General features: G+C 46.9%; 1 protein-coding gene across 1 annotated transcript in view; it reads left to right on the plus strand.

The window, feature by feature from the left end:
• The window catches only part of Ptpmeg (protein tyrosine phosphatase Meg), a 422,625-nt gene that overhangs the window by 213,671 nt on the left and 188,954 nt on the right, over positions 1-20,000 (plus strand). Inside the window, exon 13 of the mRNA XM_080283952.1 lies at positions 18,627-18,655. Within this exon, the coding sequence (XP_080140078.1) occupies positions 18,627-18,655 (29 nt within the window). The remainder of the gene's footprint in view (positions 1-18,626; positions 18,656-20,000) is intronic.

Genomic DNA, 20,000 nt, shown 5'->3' on the forward strand with positions numbered 1-20,000 from the left:
TCTCTCTTTCATTCTCTCTCCTCTCTCTTTCATTCTCTCTCCTCTCTCTTTCATTCTCTCTCCTCTCTCTTTCATTCTCTCTCCTCTCTCTCTTTCATTCTCTCTCCTCTCTCTGTCATTCTCTCTCCTCTCTCTGTCATTCTCTCTCCTCTCTCTTTCATTCTCTCTCCTCTCTCTTTCATTCTCTCTCCTCTCTCTTTCATTCTCTCTCCTCTCTCTTTCATTCTCTCTCCTCTCTCTGTCATTCTCTCTCCTCTCTCTTTCATTCTCTCTCCTCTCTCTTTCATTCTCTCTCCTCTCTCTGTCATTCTCTCTCCTCTCTCTTTCATTCTCTCTCCTCTCTCTTTCATTCTCTCTCCTCTCTCTTTCATTCTCTCTCCTCTCTCTGTCATTCTCTCTCCTCTCTCTTTCATTCTCTCTCCTCTCTCTTTCATTCTCTCTCCTCTCTCTGTCATTCTCTCTCCTCTCTCTTTCATTCTCTCTCCTCTCTCTTTCATTCTCTCTCCTCTCTCTGTCATTCTCTCTCCTCTCTCTGTCATTCTCTCTCCTCTCTCTTTCATTCTCTCTCCTCTCTCTTTCATTCTCTCTCCTCTCTCTTTCATTCTCTCTCCTCTCTCTTTCATTCTCTCTCCTCTCTCTGTCATTCTCTCTCCTCTCTCTTTCATTCTCTCTCCTCTCTCTTTCATTCTCTCTCCTCTCTCTTTCATTCTCTCTCCTCTCTCTTTCATTCTCTCTCCTCTCTCTTTCATTCTCTCTCCTCTCTCTTTCATTCTCTCTCCTCTCTCTGTCATTCTCTCTCCTCTCTCTTTCATTCTCTCTCCTCTCTCTTTCATTCTCTCTCCTCTCTCTTTCATTCTCTCTCCTCTCTCTTTCATTCTCTCTCCTCTCTCTTTCATTCTCTCTCCTCTCTCTTTCATTCTCTCTCCTCTCTCTGTCATTCTCTCTCCTCTCTCTTTCATTCTCTCTCCTCTCTCTTTCATTCTCTCTCCTCTCTCTTTCATTCTCTCTCCTCTCTCTGTCATTCTCTCTCCTCTCTCTTTCATTCTCTCTCCTCTCTCTGTCATTCTCTCTCCTCTCTCTGTCATTCTCTCTCCTCTCTTTTTCATTCTCTCTCCTCTCTCTTTCATTCTCTCTCCTCTCTCTTTCATTCTCTCTCCTCTCTCTGTCATTCTCTCTCCTCTCTCTTTCATTCTCTCTCCTCTCTCTTTCATTCTCTCTCCTCTCTCTGTCATTCTCTCTCCTCTCTCTTTCATTCTCTCTCCTCTCTCTTTCATTCTCTCTCCTCTCTCTTTCATTCTCTCTCCTCTCTCTTTCATTCTCTCTCCCATCCACATATGTCGTTCTTCCTTCTTCCTCAATTTTTTTTACCATTATCAGTTGTTGTTGTCGTTGTTGTTGATGGAAGAGAGAGAGTGAGTTTTGTGGTGTTAAGTCCGCTAGGTATTTGTGGTATTCGTTGTGGTTGTTGTGGTAGTTGTGGTGTGGTAGTGCAGGTGGTAGTGGTGGTGGTGGTGGTGATGGTGGGAGTTGTGGTAGTGGTGATGGTTGTGGTGGTGGTAGGAGTGGATGTGTTTGTGGTAGTGATTGTTGTGGTGGATGTGTGTGGTAGTGGTGGTAATGGTGGTGGATGTTTGTGGTAGTGGTGGTTGTGGTGGTAGTTGTGGATGTGTTTGTGGTAGTGATGGTTGTGGTGGTGGTAGGGTGGATGTTTGTGGTAGTGATGGCTGTGGTGGTGACAGTGGTGGATGTGTTTGTGGTAGTGATGGTTGTAGTGATGGTAGTGGTGGTTGTAGTGATGATGTAAATATTTCTCTGGTATACTCCTTTCACCTTAACTTGGCCCAGATTTTCGTCCTTTTGCAGCTCATTTCACGTAGCTCAGTGGCAGAAAAAGACAATACTACGGCTCTACATCCTTTCCACAGCACTTCTTCGTGACTAGCATCCATTTCTAGCGATAATCCACTATTTCAGCTCCGTATTCAAGATGGAGAGATGGCAATTTTAGGCCAAGTTAGAGGAGAGAGAGAGAGAGAGAGAGAGAGAGAGAGTGCAAAAATTTCATGAAAAGAAGTTGTGTGGAATGTGGATCGTTGTGGTTGTGTGTGTGTGTGTGTGTGTGTGTGTGTGTGTGTGTGTTTGTGTGGTGTATTTGTGTATGCGTGTGTGTGTGTGTGTGTGTGTGTGTGTGTGTGTGTGTGTGTGTGTGTGTGTGTGGTGTATTTGTGTATGCGTGTGTGTGTGTGTGTGTGTGTGTGTGTGTGTGTGGTGTATTTGTGTATGCGTGTTTGTGTGTGTGTGTGTGTGTGGTGTATTTGTGTATGTGTGTGTTTGTGTATGTATATTTGTGTATGCGTGTGTGTGTGTGTGTGGTGTATTTGTGTATGCGTGCGTGTGTGTGTGTGTATGTGTATGTGTGTGTGTGTGTGTGTGTGTGTGTGTGTGTGTGTGGTGTATTTGTGTATGCGTGTGTGTGGTGTATTTATGTGTGTGTGTGTGTGTGTGTGTGTGTGTGTGTGTGTGGTGTATTTGTGTATGCGTGTGTGTGGTGTATTTATGTGTGTGTGTGTGTGTGTGTGTGTATGTGTGTGTGTGTGTGTGTGTGTGTGTGTGTGTGGTGACTTGTTGACAACGATGCAAGATTATTTATGTGTGTGTGTGTGTGTGTGTGTGTGTGTGTGTGGTGACTTGTTGACAACGATGCAAGATTATTTATGTGTGTGTGTGTGTGTGTGTGTGTGTGTGTGTGTGGTGACTTGTTGACAACGATGCAAGATTATTTATGTGTGTGTGTGTGTGTGTGTGTGTGTGTGTGGTGACTTGTTGACAACGATGCAAGATCACAAACCCACACTCAACAGTTAGGAGAGAGTGGGGGGGGGAGAGGAGGAAGGGGGAGGGGAGTAGGTTGGGGTGAGGGAAGGAGGGACGAAGGGGAGAGAAGGAGTGAGTAGGTGGGGGAGGAAACGAGGGAGCAGGTGGAGGGATGAGGGGAGGGAAGGAGGGAGTAGGATGGAGAGGGACGGAGGGAGGAGAGGGAGAGAAGGAGGGAGTAGGTTGGGGGGGAGGGAAGGAGGGAGAAGGTGGGGGGGGAGGGAAGGAGGAAGTGGGTGGGGGAGGGAAAGGAAAGGGGAAAGCAGAGAGGTTAAGAAAGTAGAGGAATAATATAAACACACACACACACACACACACACACACACCTGGCTATGTATGATATATTGAGGGTGTTTGAAAGCATGGAGTGGGCGTGTGTCAAGGAGGCGCTTGCTTGAGAGAGAGAGAGAGAGTGGATGTGAATGAGTGTGAAAGAAGTGGCGTAGCAGAAAGGGGGGATAACACCACCACCACTCCTCCTCCTCCTCCACCACCATCACCACCACTGCTATTATTTTTATATTATTATCATTGTTATTATTACCATTATTATTATTATTATTATTATTATTATTATTCTCTCAACAAGACTCTTTCACCACATTGAGGGGTTCGATACAGGCTTCAACCCCATCACTTCCGGGGGGGGGGAGTTGCCAGGTGAGATAAATCGGGCTTTACCTGTAAAATTAATCTGAAAATGCGATGCCGGATGAATGGGTTATTTTGGGAAGAGATAGACAGGTGAGATGGGGGAAGACAGGTGTGGGTTAGGTGTGATTGAGGACAGGTAGGTGGGTGTATGAGGGAGAGAGAGAAAATTAAGTATGATTGAAGGTAGGTAGGTAGGTGAGATTGGGAGAGAGAGAGAGAGAGAGAGAGAGAATTAAGTATGATTGAAGGTAGGTAGGTAAGTGAGATTGGGAGAGAGAGAGAGAGAGAGAGAGAGAGAGAGAGAGAGAGAGGGGAAATAGGTGGAGAGGAGAGGAGATAGAGAGAAGAGGAAGGGAGGGTGGTGGGAGGGAGAGAGTAGAGGAGAAAGAGGTGGGAGGAAGATAGGTTAGTAGAGTAGAAGGGAGGGAGAGGAAAGAGGAGGAGGAGGAGGAGGTAAGTGAATCGCGGAAGACTGAGTGTGTGGGAAGAGGAGGTGGGAGGCGAATGAATGACAGGGAGGGAGGGTGCACTGCTGAGAGAGAGAGAGAGAGAGAGAGAGAGGAAATAGGTGGAGAGGAGAGGAGATAGAGAGAAGAGGAAGGGAGGGTGGTGGGAGGGAGAGAGTAGAGGAGAAAGAGGTGGGAGGAAGATAGGTTAGTAGAGTAGAAGGGAGGGAGAGGAAAGAGTAGGAAGAGGAGGTAAGTGAATCGCGGAAGACTGAGTGTGTGGGAAGAGGAGGTGGGAGGCGAATGAATGACAGGGAGGGAGGGTGCACTGCTGAGAGAGAGAGAGAGAGAGAGAGAGGTAAAAGAACTAATATTTGCTTCATAATGAGAAAGCAGGGAGACTGAATGTGGAGGCGGGGAGAAAGAAAGGGAAGGGAGGGGAGAAGTGAGGAGGGGAAGGAAAGAGGGTGTAGGAACGGGAATGGGGGAGAGAAAAAGGGAGGTGGTGGAGAAGAGGGGGAGGAAAAAGGAAGGAAGGAAGTAGAGGAATGGAGGTGACAGGAGGAGGGGGTGAGGGGAAGAAATGTAGGAATGCAAATATAAATGGTGTGTGAGAGAGAGAGGGGAGGGAAGTGAAAGGAGAATATAAGAAAGGTGAAGGAAGATTGGGAAGAGGAGATAAAAGAGTAAGAGAAGGGGAGGGAGGAATAAACGAAAAGAGGGGGAGTAGGCGAAGAAGAATAGAAATAAAGAAGGATTTGGTTGGAGAGGAGGGAAGGGGTGAGGTGGAGGGGAGGGAAGGTAAAAGGAAAGCAAACATACTAGATCTAACCCTACATACTGAAGGATAAGGATAGTAAAGCAAGAAGGCTCCCCCCGCCTCCAAATCCTCCTGTTAAAACTGGCAGGAAATAGTGAGAAAAACCACCACGCAGCATGGAAAAACTGACATAGATAGAAGTTTTATTGGAAAGACTGAAAAGGAAAAATTACATTCTGTATTTATCTATAAGCTACCAGTATGACTAACCTGACAGAGAGAGTAGTAAAGTAAAATGAATAATGAAATAAATAACTACAGCATGACATTATGTATGGGTACGTTGAGGTAACGGGTATAGGAGGAGGAGGAGGGAGAAGGAGGGACAGGAGGAAGAGGAGGAGGAGGAAGAGGGGAGATATAAATAGATCAGATTTTAATATTTGTAGAGGGAAGGTGGGCGGGTTTAGGAGGAAAATAGGTTCCGTCCAATTTAGTACGTAAGATATGGGACGGTGTTAGGGGAGAGAGAGAGAGAGAGAGAGTCAGTGTGTGGGTGGTTCCACCTCTCTTTCTCTCTCTCTCTCTCACTCACACACACACACACACACACACACACACACAATACAACAATGTGGGTCAATTTTCATCTTCGGAAACCCCACGCATTCCCTCAGCATAATAATAATAAAAATAATAAAAATAATAATAATTAATGTGGAGTGGGAAGTGTTGGGCCTTTTTTATTTATTTATTTTTATTTTTTGCTGCCGATTTACAACACTGATTTTGAGAGAACTTGGAGAGAGAGAGAGAGAGATTATACGACTTTTGATGCGGCTGTAGGTGTGTGTGTGTGTGTGTGTGTGTGTGTGTGTGTGTGTGTGTGTGTGAAGGTGGTTAGTTTGTGTCACCTGTAGAGCGTTCCACACATATATACCTGTTAATTAACTCACCTGTGTACGTAACTCAGGTGTGTACGTAACTCATCATGAACGTAGCTCAGGTAACGGGAAGGTGGGGGAGGAAGGGGAGGGGAGGATGGAGAGAGAGAGAAAGAGAGTGGAGGGTGAGGGAGGAGAGGGTGGAGAGAGAGAAAGAGGGAGGGGGAAAGGGTGGAGGATGAGGGAGAGGGAGGAAGAGTGGAGGGTGAGGGAGGGGAGGGAAGGGTGGAGGGAGAGAGAGAATGGGGGAAGAGTGGAGGGAGAGGGATGGGTGGAGAGAGAGAGAGAGAGAGAGAGAAGGGGGAAAGGGTGGAGGGTGAGGGAGGAGAGGGAAGAGTGGAAAGAAAGGGAGGGTGGAAGGGTGGTTGGTGAGGGAGGGGAGGGAAGGGTGGAGGGTGAGGGAGGGGGGTGGATGAAGGATGAGGGAGGGAAAGGGTTCGGAGAGGAAGGGTGGAGGTGAAGGCGTGGGAAGAAGGGGATGGAGGGTGTGGGAAAGAAGGAATGGGAGGAGGGTGATGGAGTGGAAGGGAAAGAATGAGGGAGGGAAGAGTGATGAAGTGGGAAGAAAGAATGAGAGAAAGAAGAGTGATGGAGTGGGAGGGAAAGAATGAGGGAAGGAAGAGTGATGGAGCGGTAAGGAAGAATGATAGAAGGAAGAATGATGGAGTGGGAGGGGATGAATGAGGGAAGGAAGAGTGATGGAATGGGAAGGAGTAGAGTGATGGTGAAGTGAAGAGGGTGAAGGAGACGGGGGTGGATTGCGAGGGTGTGGAAGTGGGTGAGTGGGGGTGGAGAGGGTGTGTTAGGGTGTGGGTGGGGTTGGAGGGCGTGGAGAAGGGTGGAGATGTGGGCGGATAGAGGAAATTGAGTGGACGTCAGGAGATGGAGTATGGTAACACTTTTATTACCAATGGAAATTAACAGGGAAAAGAAGGAAGAAGTTTGTAGTAACCTTGAGCATTTATATGAGAGAGGGGGGTGTGAGTTGGGAGCAGGCCAGTGAAATGGCGGGGGACAGAGCGACGTGGAGGCGATTTGTTTGTGGCCACTCCTTACGGGATTAAGGCGTCAGGCAGTAGATAGATAGGTAGATAGAATTACCTTGCTTTCTTGAAGACGATAGACAGCTCTTGAAGGAGGGGGCGAGATAGGAAAGACACAAAACAAACAGTAAAATGAATAAAATAGAGAGAGTGATTGTAGAGTTAGATTTATTAGAGAGAGAGAGAGAGAGAGAGAGAGATGAACTACAGGTGTGAGCAAATGTGTGAAAGCGTGAATGCCTGTAAGTGAGACCAGTTCATGTGTGTGTGTGTGTGTGTATGTATGTGTGTGTGTGTGTAGTATGTATGTGTGTGTGTGTGTGTGTGTGTGTGTGTGTGTGTGTGTTTGTGTGTGTACGTATATTCGGTGTGATTGATTTTGTGTGTAATTTGATGTTCCTTCTGTGTATGTACGTGATTAATACAAGAGACTGATGGGTGTATGGTCTACTGTGTGCGTGTATAAATGTGTACATGTTAGTGTGTGCACATGTTAACCTTCCATGTAAGTGTGCATTAAGGTTTTTTAGGTTGGATGTACGTGTGCTTGTGTGTGTGTGTGTGTGTGTGTGTGTGTGTTTGCTTGTATGCAGTCAAACACATCATGGCCGACCTGCCCTACTGACACACACACACACACACACACACACACACACACACACACACACACACACACTAGTGAAGAGAAAGCCTATTGGATCTGTTGTAAGGAGTACAGGTATGGAGGAGAAGAGAGGAGAGGAGAGGAGAGGAGAGAAGAGGAGGGGAGAGGAGAGAAGAGGAGGGGAGAGGAGAGATGAAGAGAGGAGAGAAACTGAGGAAAGGGCCGAATGAGGGAAGAGGAAAGGAGAGGAATGGAATAAGAAAAAAGAGAGAAAAGGGAAGGAAAGGAGAGGAAAGGTAAGAGAAAGAAAATGAAAGGAACAGGAGGAGGAGGAGGGTAAAAATGGAGAGAGAGAGAGAGAGAGAGAGAAAGAAAATTTATGGTACCTCCACACGGAAGGAGGAGGTAAATGTAGAGAAAGAGGAGGTAAAAGAGAAAGAAAACCATGCCCGTGGAAACCCAGTGCTGTTTATGGTTGGTAGATAGATAGATAGATAGATGGATGTTGTAGTAGTAGTAGTAGTAGTTGTTGTAAGTGTGGTGTGTTGGAAAGTATTATCAGTTTTATGTATGTGTTATGTTTGTGGTGTTGTAAAGTGATATAAGTGTGTTGTAAGTGTGGTGTATGTGTTGTGTTTGTGGTGTTGTAAAGTGATATAAGTGTGTTGTAAGTGTGGTGTATGTGTTGTGTTTGTGGTGTTGTAAAGTGATATAAGTGTGGTGTATGTGTTGTTTGTGGTGTTGTAAAGTGATATAAGTGTGTTGTAAGTGTGGTGTATGTGTTGTGTTTGTGGTGTTGTAAAGTGATATAAGTGTTGTAAGTGTGGTGTGTGTTGTGTATGGGGTGTTGTAAAGTGATATAAGTGTGTTGTAAGTGTGGTGTATGTGTTATGTTTGTGGTGTTGTAAAGTGATATAAGTGTGTTGTAAGTGTGGTGTATGTGTTGTGTTTGTGGTGTTGTAAAGTGATATAAGTGTGTTGTAAGTGTGGTGTATGTGTTGTTTGTGGTGTTGTAAAGTGATAGAAGTGTGTTGTAAGTGTGATGTATGTGTTGTGTTTGTGGTGTTGTAAAGTGATATAAGTGTGTTGTAAGTGTGATGTATGTGTTGTGTTTGTGGTGTTGTAAAGTGATATAAGTGTGTTGTAAGTGTGATGTATGTGTTGTGTTTGTGGTGTTGTAAAGTGATATAAGTGTGTTGTAAGTGTGGTGTATGTGTTGTGTTTGTGGTGTTGTAAAGTGATATAAGTGTGTTGTAAGTGTATGGTGTGTAGTGAGGTAAATACAAGGGTCCCTGCCATACACCTCACCCAGCCTCCCTCCACCATCAGCTTTATCATCACCATCTCTCCTCTCCTCCTCCCTTATCCCCCTCTCTCCTCCCTTATCCTCCTATCCTCCTCCCTTATCCTCCTCTCTCCTCCTCCCTTATCCTCCTCTCTCCTCCTCCCTTATCCTCCTCTCTCCTCCTCCCTTATCCTCCTCTCTCCTCCTCCCTTATCCACCTCTCTCCTTCTCTCTTATCCTCCTCTCTCCTTCTCTCTTATCCACCTCTCTCCCACTCTCCTATCGTCCTCTCTCCTCCCCTCCTCTCTTATCCTCCTCTCTCCGTCTCTCCTCCTCTCTTATCCTCCTCTCTCCTCTCCTCCTCTCTCCGTCTCTCCTCCTCTCTTAACCTCCTCTCTCCTTCTCTCTCTCCTCTTTACACCTTTCCCTCAGATTTACTTCTGTATATAATAGCGTCTTGTCTTTTCCTTTCACTTATACAGCTACTTTACACTTCACACTTAAACTACAGTGAATATTAAAGTGACTTTTTTTATGTGAGGAAGAAGGAACCAAAGGCCAGGAGTCTGCAAATTCTTCCCTCTAAGAAAAAACAAAAACAAGATAACAGTGAGCCAAATTCAAGATCCGTTCATTTCGAGACGCCTGGACACACTGCGCTTGAAAGAATGGAGGTCGTAGGCAGTAGGAAACACAGACAGAGGGAGACAGTTCCAGAGTTGACCTGTTGCATACATGAAGGACTAGGAGTAACGTTTAACTCTTGCATTAGAGAGTTGGACAGAAAAGGGATGAGAGTTTGTTGCTAGACGGGTGCTACGTAAAAAACAGTGACGGAGTGCATACCTCCATCAACGCCAGCAAAACAGTTCACTCCTGTAACTGCTCTACCCGACCAGACGAATTCTTTTACGATCACTCACAGTCAATTAATTCTACGGTCATTCTTCGCGGTGTTTCATGTAAATTATACTGTCTTTGCTCGCGATGTTTCATGTAAATTGCGTTGGATTCTTGATTAATACGACACCAGAGGACATTAGAAGCTTCCTAACACCTCTTCCTTTGCGACTTATTTTGTGTTTCATCTTTGTATTTCTTGTTTGTATTATAAGTATTGTTGATGTGGATAGAGTTGGTGTCAGTAACATGCAAAGAGTTTTTAACGTGGCGTATACACACATAAACTGGTAGGAAAGAGACAGTAGTGGTAGTATAGTACGGGGAGGCTACTACTACTACTACTACCACCACCACCACCACCACCACCACCTTCACTACTGCTACTACTACTATCACCACCACCAGAAATAGTAGCTGTGGTCCGGATATTCCTCGGCCTTCCCCTCCCACTGTGCATATAATTCGTGGTCTCTTGTGCTTCTCCTTCTGTGCTAATAACACGCGCCTCTCATGCCTCACTGCTCACACCAACATTGACTCAGCTGCCCGTGTGTGTGTGTGTGTGTGTGAGAGAGAGAGAGAGAGAGAGAGAAGGGGGGGTTGGGATGGTTGATGTGTGCGTGTGTGTGTGTGTGTGTAAGAGAGAGAGGAGAGAAGAGTCGAAGTGTAGCCATAGACTCTTCTTTTTTCTCTCTCCTCTACTCATTTTAGATTTCTCTCTCTCTCTCTCTCTCTCTCTCTCTCTCTCTCTCTCTCTCTCTCTCTCTCTCTCTCTCTTGCGGTGAATTGTGGTACTCAGACAGGGTGAAGAAGGGAAGTGGAGGGAAGGGAAGGGAATTTGAAAGAGGAGGAGAGAAGGAGAGGGGTAGTGGGTGTGAAGAAAAGGAATGGAGAGAGAGAGAGAGGGGGGGGGGGATATGGCGAGGAGATGAAGAGAGTAGAAGAGAAAGGATGAGAAAGATTAAAGAAAATGATCTGTGGAGTAGGAATGAGCGTGAGGGAGGAGAGAAGGAAGGTAGGAGTGGAGGTGGTGAAGGAGAGAATGAAGAAGAGGGGGATAGTGATGAAGAAGAGGGGGTATGAGGGAGGAGGGAGAGTGAGGGAGGCGGAGGAGGAAAGGTGTGTGAGAAGACAGGGTGAGGGAGGGAGAGAAGGATGAGAAAAGAGTTTTTTCGATGCTGTTATAGGACGGAGGATTAGGAGAGGAAGAGGAGGAGGGAGGGAGGGAGAAGGGGGAGGGAGGGAGGGAAGGAGAAGGGGGAGAGAGGTAGAGGGAGGGAGGGAGAAGGAAGAGGGAGGTTTAGGGTGAGGAAGGAGGGAGGGTGTGAATTAACAAACTCAGGGAGGGGGCACTTCCGCTGTTACTTCACCTCCTCCTCCTCCTCCTCCTCCTCTCTCTCTCTCTCTCTCTCTCTCTCTCTCTCTCTCTCTCTCTCTCTCTCTCTCTCTCTCTCTCCCTCTCTCTCTCTCTCTCTCCCCCCCCTATTTTTTCTCTTCTGTGTTTCCTCCTCTTTCTTCTTTCCTCCTCTTCTCTTTCCTCTGCTCTCTTTCTGTTTCCTCCTCTTCCTTCCTCTTTCCTACAGTTCCTCTCTATTCCTCTTTTTTCTCGACTCTCTCTCTCTCTCTCTCTCTCTCTCTCTGTCCCTCACAAGCGTCTCATGAGCAAAATAGAAGCACATGGAATAAAAGGAAATACACAAAAATGGTTACAAGACTGGCTTTCAGATCGAAAACAGCGAGTTGCGATAAACGGAAAGGAATCCAAATGGCGTAATGTGATCAGCGGCGTTCCCCAAGGCTCAGTACTTGGACCGATACTTTTTATTATCTATATAAATGATATTGATGAGGGTCTAAATTGTAAAGTATCCAAATTTGCAGATGATACTAAAATAACCAGTAAAGTCACTTCAAAATTACAGTGGCAGCAGTTACAAAATGACCTTAATACTTCAGCAAGCTGGGCAGCAAAATGGCAAATGAAATTCAACACAGAAAAATGTAAAGTACTTCATATTGGAAGTAACAACATCCATGCGAGTTACAAAATGAACAATATCCAGTTATCAAGCACAGACAGTGAAAAGGATCTTGGTGTGATAATATCAAATGACCTAAAACCGAGTAAGCACTGCACCGAAGCGGTTAAAATTGCAAACAAGCTGGTGGGTTTTATTGGAAGAACTTTCGAGTTTAAATCGGAAAAAGTCATACTTGCCTTGTACAACTCGCTAGTGCGCCCCCATCTTGAGTATTGTGTGCAATTCTGGTCTCCGTACTACAGAAAGGACATTGAAAAATTAGAGAAAATACAGCGAAGAATCACAAAAATGATACCACGACTTAGAAACAAACCATATGAGGAACGCCTTGAAGAACTTAAATTATTTAGCCTAACGAAGTGCAGGTTAAGAGGGGACCTTATCGAAGATTTCAAAATCATGAAGGGATATGACAGCTTCAATCATTTCCTGTGGCACCCTCGAGGATGCATAGGGCCTCGATGAACTCACACCACCACATCCTATCTTGTGCTAACTCCTCAAGATCTCCCCAACACTCATCTCCAGCTTCCCGTCTCATTGTCCTCACCCACGTCTCTTTTGGCCTTCCTCTACCTCTCCTACCAAGTGCCACCCACCCTGGTGTACCTCGTACTATTCCCTGTCTCCAATACACATGTCCTAGCCACTTCCATCGTGAGAATCAAACATATTCATCGACCGGCTGCACTCCCGTTATTTCTCTAATTCTACTATTTGGTATCCTTTCCCACCACTTAACTCCTATTATTCTTCTAAGTGCTTTGTTTTCAAACACCAAGAATTTATTTTCCATAGTCACTGTGCTGTACCAAGACTCGTGTCCATAAATTAAAATACTCCTAACCATTACCTTATAAAGTTTGATTTTTGTATGCACAGAAAAATTGTTATTATTCCAAATATTTTTAAGCATTCCCATTGCCTGATTAGCCTTCTTTAACCTTTCCTCGAATTCAAAGTTCAAAGAACCATCCTTGGCTAAATAAGTACCTAAATATTTAAACCTATCAACTTGCTTTACAACCATACCTCCAATTACACATTCCTGCGCATTTTCCATATTCATATTGATTATTTCAGTTTTTCCACAATTAATAACCAAACCCACCTTGCGACCTTCACTCACCAAACAGTCCAACACTCTCTGCATCTCTTCTGGCCCATCACAAATCAAAACTATATCATCTGCATAATCTAAATCCAAAAGTTTCCTGTTCTCTCCCCAAAGTATACCTGCACTGGTTTCTGTTCCAACGCGTTTCATAATGTAATCAGTGACCAATATAAATAGTAAAGGCGATAGAAAACCACCTTGAATTACTCCGGACTTGACTTCAAACGAATCACTCAGACAACCATCAACCATCACTTTACAAAATGTGTCCTCATGCATGTTCATAATGACCCTCACAAACTCCTCTGGTATTCCATAATGTCTCATGATCTTCCCCATGACAGCTTAGACATGAATAAATATTTTGATATAGACTGGTCGAGTCAAACCAGAAGTAATGGCTTCAAAATTATGGGAAAGCATTTCCAATCCCAAGAAGCAAAATACTTCTTCTTCAACAGAGTCGTAAATATCTGGAACAGATTACCCTCAGATACCGTGAACAGTATCTCAATTGAGACATTCAAAAACAAATTAGACAAGTATCTGCACGAGAATACTCAGCTGACTCTTTTTCTGTCCGAATAACTTGCTTTTATAGCTACAGTACATGTAAGTTCATGTCCCTTTTGTCTACAAGACACCCCGTAAACAATGTACCCGTACATAGTGTTGCGTCATGTTATTATACATTTTTCAATTTATTCAGTGCAAACAAAGCAATATAAGCACAGATTAGGATCTGCACTGATAACCCTGAGTTAACTGTCACTACTCCTACTTCCGACCTGTGATGGGCTGTGGATCACTGAGGGTCCCTGTTAGTCAAGCGACCACCATCGGGATTTTTTTTAATGTACCAGGGATCACTGCTTCAGGATGAAACTTGTGTACTTGTCCCATATGGGAGAGTTCCTTGTCTCAGTGGAGTGAACGGAGCTAAGGCCTGATTGACTGCTGCCTACCTTAAAAGCACCAGGCAAGGCTGCCACACCATCCCTAAACATCCACACTGTGCAGTGTGTAGCTTCCACGTTATGTCCACAGACTTCCCATTAACTCAATGTACCGGTTTATAATGTCATGCCGTAACTATTATTTTATTTGTTTACTTTCTCTTTCAGGTTACTCAGTCCGGTAGCTTATAGATAAAGTATTATAGAATGTGACTTTTCTTTTCCAGTGTTTCCTATAAAATTTCCATGTCAGTTTTTCCATGCTGCATGGTGGTTTTTCTCACTTTTTCCTGGAGGGTTTGGTGGTGGGGGAACCTTCTTGTTTTATCATCCTTATCCTTCAGCATGTAGAGTTAGATCTTGTAGTCATAGTTTTCTCTGTAACAAGCAGCCTCGAAAGGACCATAAGGTCTGTTGCTGTTTGCTTTCCTGTGTAATCCTGTGTAATCCTCCTCCTCCTCCTCCTCCATCTCAGACATACTCTCCATACACCTGGCCCTTCACACACCTGTCTCCCCCTCCACACCTGCCTACACCTGTCCACACCTCATCAACCTCCTTCCTGACTCTAATCTTAGCCACACCTGTCACACACCTGGCTGTTCCCTTACATTTACCTGGTACACCAGTCTCTTCCTCCACACCTGCTTCAACACACACACACACACACACACACACCAGATACAGCCTGGTGTGGGTGTAGTGGTAACCTAGTGTATTATTCAGACACATACACAGGAGGTCAATGGTGTGTGTGTGTGTGTGTGTGTGTGTGTGTGTGTGTGTGTCAGTGGCCTTGTGTGTACCTTATCTAGTTTGTGTATGTGTGTGTATAATTATGTATATGTGTGTGTGTGTGTGTGCGTGTGTATGTAAACCTCCCGCCCTGTTCATATATGGCTGTGTACGACTTTCCTGGTGTACACATCGTAATACTTAACTGTTGTCTGTTTGGTGCACATGTCTTAACCGCTTCAGCACGAGGACATCATCATTATCATCATCACGATCATCATCATCATTGTCATACCTATCGTCATCATCATCATCAGTCATCATCATCATCGTCATACTCGTCGTTATCATTATCATCATCACCATCACCATAATTATTACTAACTACTACTACTACCACCACCATCACCACCACCACCACCACTACTGTTACTACTGCTAACACTGCTACTACTACCACCACCACCACCACCACAACTACTACCATTCATTTCCTCTATATTTGAAACGTAACCAGAAAAATAAAATGTTTCACCTATAATATTTTGTAAAGATTTTTTTTGTACGACTGTGAGTATGAATAAAAGAAACGAATGACAAAATAAAAATAAGTAAATAAATAGATAGATAGATAGATAGATAAATGCGTCGTGGGGCTGAAAGGGTTAAGAATATTATTTAAGGTGTCACTGAGGAAAATATTTTGAAGTGTAATATTGTGTGAAGGTTGGCTTGCTTGTGTATTTCCTCCCTTCCCTCCCTCCCTCCACCCTCCCTTCTCTCCCTCCCTCCCTTCTTCCCTCCGCCCTTCTCTCCCTCCCTCCACTCTTCCTTCTCTCCCTCCCCCCCTTCCCCCTTCCTTCTCTCCCTCCCTCTACCCTTCCCTCTCTCCCTTCCTCCCTCCCTCCCTCCCTTCTTCCCTCCGCTCTTCTCTCCCTCCCTCCCTCCACTCTTCCTTCTCTCCCTCCCTCCCTCCCTCCTTCCCTCCCTCCCTCCACCCTTCCTTCTCTCCCTCCCCCCCTCCCCCCTTCTCTCCCTCCTCCCTCCCTTCTTCCCTCCGCCCTTCTCAACCTCCCTCCCTCCACCCTTCCTTCTCTCCCTCCCACCCTCCCTCCCTTCTTCCCTCCGCCCTTCTCTCCCTCCCTTCCTCCACCCTTCCGTCTCTCCCTCCCTCCACCCTTCCGTCTCTCCCTCCCTCCCTTCCTTCTCTCCCTCCCTCCCTCCCTCCCTTCCTTCTCTCCCTCCCTCCCTCCTTCCCTCCACCCTTCTCTTCCTCTCCTAGTGACCTTCTGTTAGTGCCTCCACCCACCTCTTTCACCCTCCCATTTTCTCACTCACTCACTCTCTCATCTTCTCACTCACTCACTCATTCTCACTCACTCACTCACTCACTCATTCTCACTCACTCACTCACTCACTTATTTACTCTCACTCACTCATTCACATTCACTCATTTACTCTCATTTATACATTCATTTACTATCACTCACTCATTCATACACATTCATTCATATACTCTCACTCACTCACTCATTCATATACTCTCACTCACTCACTCATTCACACTCATTCATTTACTCCTCACTCACTCACTCTCCTTAATAGGGTCGTCTTGTGTTGGACTGAGTTTGTTTTGAGAGACAGACAGACAGACAGAGGGGTCCCGTTCACAACAACAACAACAATAATAATAACCACAACAACAACAGTAACAACAACAGTGAAAGTCATTACGTCCAACTGTTGCCCCGTTGACAGATACCGCTTCCTGTGAGGGGTCCTTATTTAGCGATGCGGTGGGTGGCTGTGACGTCACGTAGTGGTTTACCTGTACTGTGTGGTAATGGTGTATAGGGAAAGGGGAGGGGGTGCCTCTCTCTCTCTCTCTCTCTCTCTCTCTCTCTCTCTCTCTCTCACACACACACACACACAAGCAAAACTTTTTAGAGAAATTTAAATGTCTGTACTGTATTAGTAACCAAAATGGCGACCCTGATGGACAAGTCGTCATTTTGGTTTCAGAAGTAACCAAAAAAAATAAAGGACGAAAAAATAAACCGAAAGAAAATCAGATGAATGTAACAGTGGAGGTGGTGGTGGTGTGTGGGTGGAGGTGGTGGTGGTGTATGGGTGGAGGTGGTGTGTGGGTGGAGGTTGAGGTGGTGTATGGGTGGAGGTGGTGTGTGGGTGGAGGTTGAGGGGGTGTATGGGAGGAGGTGGTGTGTGGGTGGAGGTTGAGGTGGTGTATGGGTGGCGGTGGTGTGTGGGTGGAGGTTGAGGGGGTGTATGGGTGGAGGTGGTGTGTGGGTGGAGGTGGTGTGTGGGTGGAGGTTGAGGTGGTGTATGGGTGGAGGTGGTGTGTGGGTGGAGGTGGTGTATGGGTGGAGGTGGTGTGTGGGTGGAGGTGGTGTGTGGGTGGAGGTTGAGGTGGTGTGTGGGTGGAGGTGGTGTGTGGGTGGAGGTTGAGGTGGTGTATGGGTGGAGGTGGTGTGTGGGTGGAGGTGGTGTGTGGGTGGAGGTTGAGGTGGTGTATGGGTGGAGGTGGTGTGTGGGTGGAGGTGGTGTGTGGGTGGAGGTTGAGGTGGTGTGTGGGTGGAGGTTGAGGTGGTGTGTGGATGGAGGTTGAGGTGGTGTGTGGGTGGAGGTGGAGGTGGTGTGTGGATGGAGGTGGTGTGTGGGTGGAGGTGGAGGTGGTGTGTGGATGGAGGTGGAGGTGGTGTGTGGATGGAGGTGGTGTGTGGATGGAGGTGGTGTGTGGGTGGAGGTGGAGGTGGTGTGTGGATGGAGGTGGTGTGTGGGTGGAGGTGGTGTGTGGATGGAGGTGGTGTGTGGATGGAGGTGGTGTGTGGGTGGAGGTGGTGTGTGGATGGGGTGGTGTGTGGATGGAGGTGGTGTGTGGGTGGAGGTGGTGTGTAGATGGAGGTGGTGTGTGGGTGGAGGTGGTGTGTGGATGGGGTGGTGTGTGGATGGAGGTTGAGGTGGTGTGTGGATGGAGGTGGTGTGTGGGTGGAGGTGGAGGTGGTGTGGATGGAGGTTGAGGTGGTGTGTGGATGGAGGTGGTGTGTGGATGGAGGTGGTGTGTGGGTGGAGGTGGTGTGTGGATGGAGGTTGAGGTGGAGGTGGTGTGTGGGTGGAGGTTGAGGTGGAGGTGGTGTGTGGATGGAGGTTGAGGTGGAGGTGGTGTGTGGGTGGAGGTTGAGGTGGAGGTGGTGTGTGGGTGGAGGTTGAGGTGGAGGTGGTGTGTGAGTGGAGGTTGAGGTGGAGGTGGTGTGTGGGTGGAGGTTGAGGTGGAGGTGGTGTGTGGGTGGAGGTTGAGGTGGAGGTGGTGTGGGTGGAGGTTGAAGTGGAGGTGGTGTGCGGGTGGAGGTTGAAGTGGAGGTGTATGTGTGTGTGTGAGAGAGAGAGAGAGAGAGAGAGACATACCACACTTCTGCATCCATTTTGTGTAGCACTTCTTCATGACTAGCATCCCATTCTATCTTTAACTTTCTCTACACCTCAGCAGGGAAGACGGAGAGATGGCAATTTTAGGCCAGGTAAGAGTGAAAAGAGTACAGGTGTGTGTGCAGAAGGAGTAACTGCAATATTCCTAGTTTTATCTTTGGCAGTAGATAAGTTGCTGTAAGATTAAAGAGAATGATAAAGAAAGTGTGAGTGAGGATGTGAGAGAGACAGATAGATAGATAGTTGGAGAGAACGATAGATAGATGAGATAGACAGACTGATAGATAGATAGATTGATTGATTGATAGTGAAAGGTGTACATGTAAGTTATGGATGCTATATGATGGTGATGAAGACGACCAGGGAGGGATTGGTGGTGAGAGGGGTGGTGAGAAGGAGACTAGTGGTGATGGTGATGGTGATGATGATAAAGGGAAGGGATTGGCGGTGATGATGTTGAGGTGTTGTGATGGTGATGATGATGATGATAAAGGGATAGGATTGGTGGTGATGATGTTGATGGGGTTGTGGTAGTGATGGTGATGATAAGGGATTGGTGGTGATGGTGATGTTTGGGGGTTGTGGTGGTGATGATAAGGGAAGGGATTGGTGGTGATGGTGGTGTTGGGGGTTGTGGTGGTGATGCTGATAATGGAAGGGATTGGTGGTGATGGTGGTGGTGGTGATGATATAAGGGAAGAGATTTGTGGTGATGTTGGGGATGGTGGTGGTGGTGATCATGATTGTGGTGGTGGTGGTGGTGATGATAAAGGAAGGGATTGGTGGTAATGTTGGGGATTGTGATGATGATGAAATAAGGGAAGGGATTTGTGGTGATGATGGGGGTGGTGATGGGGGGGTGGGGTGCGGGAGTGTGGTACTCCAGACACAACCACCACAATTGTCGCAACACGGCCGGAAGCTACCGTTTGCACCACACCACCACCACCACCACCACCACCACGAGGGGGAGGGGGGAGACAGGGAGGGGGGAGAGGATTTGGAGGTATAGAGGAGAGGGGAGTATTTGGAGGGAGAAAAGGGAGGGGGGGAATTTGGAGGGAGAGAGAGGAAACGGAATTTGGAGGGAAGGTGAGAGGGAGAGGGTGGAAAAATCGGAGGGAGAGAGAGAGAGAGAGAGAGAGAGAGAGAGGAACTGAAGAGGAAATCGAGGTAGAGGGGGGAGGAAAAAATTGAGGGAGGGGAAATGGACTCGGAGAGAGAGAGAGAGAGAGAGAGAGATAGAGAGAGAGAGCATATCAAAGGTTCACTCCACGCCACCCTCCTCACGTAGCGGAATCTAACTGGCCACACCACCACCACCACCACGAGCAACAGATGGCGCCACGCTGAGAGAGAGAGAGAGAGAGAGAGAGAGCAGTGAATTTTGTGAATGTGATGTGTAGCAGTGCGTGGTGTGGCAGTGTGATGTGGTAGCAGTGTGTGGTGTAGCAATGTGTGGTGTGGCAGTGTGTGGTGTGGCAATGTGTGGTGTGGCAGTGTGTGGTGTGGCAGTGTGTGGTGTGGCAGTGTGTGGGGTGGCAGTGTGTGGTGTGGCAGTGTGTGGTGTGGCAGTGTGTGGTGTGGCAGTGTGTGGTGTTGCAGTGTGTGGTGTGGCAGTGTATGGTGTGGCAATGTGTGGTGTGGTAGTGTGTGGTGTGGCAGTGTGTGGTGTGGTAGTGTGTGGTGTGGCAGTGTGTGGTGTGGCAGTGTGTGGTGTGGCATTGTGTGGTGTGGCAGTGTGTGGTGTGGCAGTGTGTGGTGTGGCAGTGTGTGGGGTGGCAATGTGTGGTGTGGCAGTGTGTGGTGTGGCAGTGTGTGGTGTGGCAGTGTGTGGTGTGGCAGTGTGTGGTGTGGCAGTGTATGGTGTGGCAATGTGTGGTGTGGTAGTGTGTGGTGTGGCAGTGTGTGGTGTGGCAGTGTGTGGTGTGGCAGTGTGTGGTGTGGTAGTGTGTGGTGTGGCAGTGTGTGGTGTGGCAATGTGGTGTAAGGTGTACTTGTGTAGGCGGAAGGGATTTGTCTTGAGTTACGGTGAGGCAGTAAGAGGGTGTAACCGGAGTGTAGTCGTGAATATGATAACACGGTGTAGTCAGGATGGGGTGTGACGGTGATGAGGGGTGTAGTCTCCTTGGTTACTAGTCAAATAAATCTTCCCATCTAACAGCATTTGGCCATCAACTGAGCTGGAAGGGG

This window comes from Coenobita brevimanus, chromosome 99 (assembly GCF_032717465.1).
Source record: "Coenobita brevimanus isolate Jiangsu-jjx chromosome 99, ASM3271746v2, whole genome shotgun sequence".
Classification (NCBI taxonomy): domain Eukaryota; kingdom Metazoa; phylum Arthropoda; class Malacostraca; order Decapoda; family Coenobitidae; genus Coenobita; species Coenobita brevimanus.